At 32.9% G+C, this 6090-nt stretch overlaps 1 protein-coding gene across 1 annotated transcript; it reads right to left on the reverse strand.

Annotated features, from left to right (window-relative positions):
- Positions 1-411: 411 nt before the first annotated feature.
- Positions 412-3610, reverse strand: LOC6040092. The gene is made up of 3 exons (XM_038250238.1): positions 3517-3610; positions 3201-3444; positions 412-470 (listed from the first exon to the last, which is right to left on the reverse strand). Exons 1-3 carry the CDS (start codon positions 3553-3555, stop codon positions 412-414), a joined length of 342 nt encoding a protein of 113 aa, XP_038106166.1. The 5' UTR covers positions 3556-3610.
- Between the last annotated feature and the right edge of the window lie 2480 nt (positions 3611-6090).

Genomic DNA, 6090 nt, shown 5'->3' on the forward strand with positions numbered 1-6090 from the left:
TCGTCGAAATACCATCCGGGGAGCGAACCAGTTACTCCGGGTCATTTGTGACGAAGACTTGCGGTTTGAAGGAGTTTCAGCTTCGCAGCCGGGCGGGAGAATATTCGCCATCGCGTCCGTTTCCGAGGCTCTTCAAGCGTAAAATAAAAATTTCTGACAATTGGCAACACTGGTTGCTGCGATTGGCAAACCCCCCGCGCCGCTGTCAAAACGTCAACGGCGAAAAGCAACGGCAACCTGATCGTCAGATTTAGCGCGAACGAAAAGCGCGCGCAAAGAAGGGGAGAAAAAGGAAATCGAACCAAAATTCATTCCGTTCGCAAACTTTGTAGAGTCAAGCCGTGTAAATAAATCGGTCGATAGAGTTTTATAGAGAAAAACGAGTGTTTTATTGCCGTGCCAGAACGTGGTTTACAGTCCCGCGAAAATACCATCGAAACCGTCCGGGTTGAGGCAATCGGCCGCAACAACTGAACTTCATTAAAATTATGAAGTTTTTTGAAAAAATGTTTGCTATGCCTCGGATATAGCTTCAAGGTATAAATACTCAAAATTGTTCAAAAATGACCGTGTTTTTCCAAATGTACTCAAATTTTCATAATTTTTAATATGGGTATCAAACAAAGCGAAATTTGGTATGCTTTTTTCAGTTTTTTACAATTTTATTGAAAAATACTAAAATTTTCACAAAATACCGTATTTTTCGAAAATACTCAAATCATGTTAATTTGCAATATGGATAGCAAACGAAGTGAAATTATCACCTTATTGAAGTTTTTTAAACACAAAATTTATGGGTATCAATTGAAGGGAAATTTTTTATGCTTTTTCACAGTTTTTTAATTGGAAAATTTTTAAAATAAATAAAATTTTAGCATTTTTTTTAATTTGGCACTTTGTGAAAATTTTAACATTTAACATAATATTTAAAAAAGTGTAAGAGCATGCAAAATTTCGTTTCAATTGATACTCATATTGAAAATTATGAAAATTTGAGTACCTTAGAAAATATGGTATTTGGTGAAAATGTTATGTAATTTAGAAAAAATATGGTATTTTGGGAAAATTATAGTATTTTCCAAAAAAGACTCTTATAATATTGAAATGTGAAACAAATTTTGCTTTATTTGATACTCGTTTTAATTCTTTTTTCAAAATTTTAGAATTTTCAAAAAATATACGGAGTTTTGTGATTTTGTCTGGTTTAAAAAAAATAACTTTAATAAGGTGAAAAAGCAAACAAAATTTCACTTCGTTTGCTACCCATATAAGAAAAAAATGAAAATTTGAGTTCCTTCGGAAAAATATGGAATTAAGTGAAAATTATGTTTACTTCAGAAAAAAATATGGTACCTTGTGAAAATTACAGTATTTTATAAAAAGGTTTTTATAATATGAAAATGCAAAATTAATTTCGCTTTGTTTGATACCCGTATTCAACAATTTTAAAATTTGAGTTAAAAAAACGGTGTTTTGTGATTTTTTTTAGTTGTTCTAAAAACATAATTAAGGTGAACAAGCATACAGCGTTTCACTTCGTTTGATACCCATATTGAAAATTTGAGTGTTTTCCGAAAAACACGATATTTTGGGAAAATTTTAGTTTTTTTCGAAAACATATGGTATTTGGTGAAAATTTTGTGTTCTTTAGAAAAAATACGATATTTTATGAAAAATATAGCATTTTCCTAAAACGACTCTAATAATTTGAAAATTCAGAACAAATTTCGCATTGTTTAATAACCGTTTTAAATTTTTTTGAACATTTTAGTATTTTAAATCGGTGTTTTGTTTTTGGTATTCTCAAAAAAAAACTTTATAAGGGTGAAAAAGCATACCAAATTTCCTTTTTGTTTGATTCCAATATTGCATTTTTTTAAATTTGAGTATTTTCGACAAAAAAATACGGTTTTGCCTTCTTCACCTGAGGTAAGGCTATAATCCTGCTCGGAAAATGAACTTCTTTCAGAAACGTCGTAGACCCACCTTCATGTATACCTATCGATTCAGAATAAAAAAACTGAACAAATGTCTGTGTGTACGTCGCTATTGAATTGTTTGAGGTTTGGATAAGTAGTTCAAAAGTTATGTATAAAAACGTGTTTTCACAAAAATCCGGATCTCACTTGTATGTAAACTATGTCCGAATCTGTCATCCGACCTATCGTTAGTTAGGTAATCGAAAAACCTTTCCAAAGAGTCTAAAACATTGATAATCTGGCAACCCTGTCTTGAGTTATTACAACTTAAGTGATATTTAAGTATCTTTTTTATTCCGGATTCTAAAAAAATAGATGAAATTTGTGTTCAAATGTTTGTGTCGCATCATGTCACCCACTGTTTGTAAACAGTGAGGAAGGCACCAGTCACATAGTTGGATTAAGTTAGTTTTTAGTGAAAATTTTAGTATTTTTTAATTTAACTATAACATAGTAAAAAACCATACTAAATTTCACTTCGCTTGAAACCCATATTGCAAATTATGAAAATTTGAGTACTGTCAAAAAATAATTTGGCAATTTGAGAAAAATTTTGAATATTTATACTTTTCAAAAAAAAAAATTCTTTGTTAAGCACTGAAATGATATGGTTGAGTCGATTTCAGAAAAAAAACTTAAAGATGAGCTATGGTCCATCATCGGCGATAAGATTATCGTTATCGTTATCGAGCCTCGATAATTTTATCGATAACAACCTTGGTAATAACATTTCCGAAACAAAAATGTCGTAAAACATTTAGCTTTTACACTTTTTCCTCAAATAATTAACTCCTTTGGTTGCCTTTTGAAAAACCTCACGAGGAGTAAAGGCTTCAATTTTCTCACGAGCAATCATCAATTTTTGATACATTAATTCAGGGTATGTTCTATTTTCAAGGCAATCTGTGATTGCCTGTGAAAATGCATCTCGTATTTCTTCAATTAATCTTGCTTCAGTTTTATTGAGTGGTGTCGTGAAATCAATCACTGCCAGTTTGTCCAAATATTTCGACTGTATTGTGTCAAAATCTCTACCAACGCCAATGTTTGCCAATCGATGTACGATTTGCGTGTGACCAACAAAGTTTCTTATAAATGATTCGTAGTATTCACCAATATTTTCGTTAATATCCCCCACTCGAATAACGTGAGCTGCGTGCATTTCTTGCACAGTACTGCTTCGGTCCTGGAACTGACTTGCTCCGGCGTGTACAATCTCACCCCGAGGAACTCCAGTTTTGGCGGAAATGTACTGCAGCTGAGCTCCCAGCCGAATGAAGCGAGTAAAGCGAGCCTCCAGGTGACGGGGGACGTTTTTGAATTTGTATCGTTCCCGCGTGAACGGATCGATTAGGGTTTCAAAAATGTCATCGGGTTCAGGCGAGGAGGGATCGGACTCCAAAGACGCTTTTCTTCTTGCTTCTATGCCCTTGCGAATGAAAAGGTTTAGTGCAATGAAAATGTTCTGCAAGTTTGGAAAAAGAAGATTATCATAACCGGCAATTTTGTGTTTAAATGTGCACTCTTGTAATCTTACCTTAAGTAGAAGCAGAAAATCCAGAAGTTCACGAATCATTATGAATTAATTTTTTAGTAAAAAACTGCGTGTAAAACTCGCATGAACTGCTTCTGTGGAGGTGTAACTACTGAAGGCGTTGATTGATAAGCACGCGACTTTTGACACTCAATTCACCAACAAAACAAAACTTCTGATAACAGGTGTCAACGTTTTGAGAGGGTGGTGGTGACACCGTCGTTAGTCGTCATCATAGGTTGATAAGAGTTCGTTCTAATTAGTGAAATGTTAAAAGTCTTCGCTAAATTTAGACATACCCTTATCAGCCCTTACTAGCAGTGAATTCATTATTCGTATCTTATTTAAACGATTTTGTTTTCATCAAAAAAAAAATCTTAAAATCGATTGTTTGAGTCAATCTGATAAACTACACAAATGTCATCAAAACAGTAAAGTATACTCAATTTCATATACTAAATCCATTTCCCTGCAACTGGCGATACTAATTAGTCCCATAAAACGAAATATGCCGACATATACAACTGGAAGCACCTTCTTTTTGTGTCTTTCTTCAGCCTTACCCTCGGTCGAAACGAAAAAGTACTTCGTGACATGCAACAATTATGACTGCTAGACATTCACACCAATAATACGGCCAAGTTACAGACGGCGGTCTGCCTTTGTTAATTAGGAATAATAACAAGTTTGAATTAGCTTTATTAAATTTGTATGTATGTATTTTTTAATCAAGCACTAATTAAAAAAAAGTTGTAAAAAAGCAAAAAGCAAAAAGCAAAAAGCAAAAAGCAAAAAGCAAAAAGCAAAAAGCAAAAAGCAAAAAGCAAAAAGCAAAAAGCAAAAAGCAAAAAGCAAAAAGCAAAAAGCAAAAAGCAAAAAGCAAAAAGCAAAAAGCAAAAGCAAAAGCAAAAGCAAAAGCAAAAGCAAAAGCAAAGCAAAAGCAAAAGCAAAAAGCAAAAGCAAAAAGCAAAAGCAAAAGCAAAAAGCAAAAGCAAAAAGCAAAAGCAAAAGCAAAAGCAAAAAGCAAAAAGCAAAAGCAAAAGCAAAAGCAAAAGCAAAAGCAAAAAGCAAAAGCAAAAGCAAAAAGCAAAAGCAAAAGCAAAGCAAAAGCAAAAGCAAAAAGCAAAAGCAAAAGCAAAAAGCAAAAAGCAAAAAGCAAAAGCAAAAGCAAAAACAAAAAGCAAAAGCAAAAAGCAAAAAGCAAAAAGCAAAAAGCAAAAGCAAAAGCAAAAGCAAAAAGCAAAAAAGCAAAAGCAAAAGCAAAAGCAAAAGCAAAAAGCAAAAGCAAAAAGCAAAAAGCAAAAGCAAAAGCAAAAGCAAAAGCAAAAGCAAAAAGCAAAAGCAAAAAGCAAAAGCAAAAGCAAAAAGCAAAAGCAAAAAGCAAAAGCAAAAGCAAAAAGCAAAAGCAAAAGCAAAAAGCAAAAGCAAAAAGCAAAAGCAAAAGCAAAGCAAAAAGCAAAAGCAAAAAGCAAAAACAAAAGCAAAAGCAAAAGCAAAAGCAAAAAGCAAAAAGCAAAAGCAAAAGCAAAAGCAAAAAGCAAAAGCAAAAGCAAAAGCAAAAGCAAAAGCAAAAAGCAAAAGCAAAAAGCAAAAGCAAAAGCAAAAACAAAAGCAAAAAGCAAAAAAAAAAAAAGCAAAAAGCAAAAGCAAAAACAAAAAGCAAAAAGCAAAAAGCAAAAGCAAAAGCAAAAGCAAAAAGCAAAAGCAAAAGCAAAAGCAAAAACAAAAGCAAAAACAAAAAGCAAAAGCAAAAGCAAAAGCAAAAAGCAAAAGCAAAAAGCAAAAAGCAAAAGCAAAAAGCAAAAAGCAAAAAGCAAAAGCAAAAGCAAAAGCAAAAAGCAAAAAGCAAAAGCAAAAACAAAAAGCAAAAAGCAAAAAGCAAAAGCAAAAGCAAAAAGCAAAAGCAAAAGCAAAAAGCAAAAGCAAAAAGCAAAAGCAAAAGCAAAAGCAAAAAGCAAAAAGCAAAAAGCAAAAAGCAAACAGCAAAAAGCAAAAAGCAAAAAGCAAAAAGCAAAAAGCAAAAAGCAAAAAGCAAAAAGCAAAAAGCAAAAAGCAAAAAGCAAAAAGCAAAAAAGATGTCAAGTCACTCAAAACGATGTTAGTCATTCATTAGTGCGCGAAATACCAATTAAAAATTTGTGAAGCCAAAAAGACAGTTTCACCGCCTAGGTGAAACTTTTGACCAAATTGGGGAAAGAGTTTTCATGACTAGCTGTAAATTTTGAAGTTTAATTCTGTTTAGGGTAAGTCTTGATGTTTTTGATCAATTGAAAAAGTTCAACTTGATTTAATCAGTTTAATTAAATCAATTATTTTCCAAGAAAAAAAACTCATTTCAGTGCGCCAACAGGTAACATCCTCTTCTGTAGGTGCAAGTTATTAAATAATCTTCTTTTCTCATTGACTGTAGCTGCATTCACAAGTTTCTCGGAAGGAAACTGCTGGAGCCAGCAGCGTCTTTCTCCTTCCATGGCTAGTTTTTTGCTAGTTAGCTTCGGATTCTTCGTAATTTTCCCGCGCTTCTTGCACTCTCAAAGTTGTTCTTGTTGATTTCGTTTGGCATGACGGACCGGACGG

Source organism: Culex quinquefasciatus, chromosome 2 (genome assembly GCF_015732765.1).
Source record: "Culex quinquefasciatus strain JHB chromosome 2, VPISU_Cqui_1.0_pri_paternal, whole genome shotgun sequence".
Lineage (NCBI taxonomy): Eukaryota > Metazoa > Arthropoda > Insecta > Diptera > Culicidae > Culex > Culex quinquefasciatus.

Excerpts from the sequence above, each read along its gene's own strand:
- LOC6040092 (XM_038250238.1), bottom strand. The coding sequence starts at position 3,555 with ATGATTCGTGAACTTCTGGATTTTCTGCTTCTACTTAAG. Across the intron at positions 3,445-3,516 it reads ATTTTCTGCTTCTACTTAAG|AACATTTTCATTGCACTAAA; the intron begins GTAAGATTACAA and ends CCAAACTTGCAG. Across the intron at positions 471-3,200 it reads CAAAACTGGAGTTCCTCGGG|TTGTTGCGGCCGATTGCCTC; the intron begins GTGAGATTGTAC and ends AATGAAGTTCAG.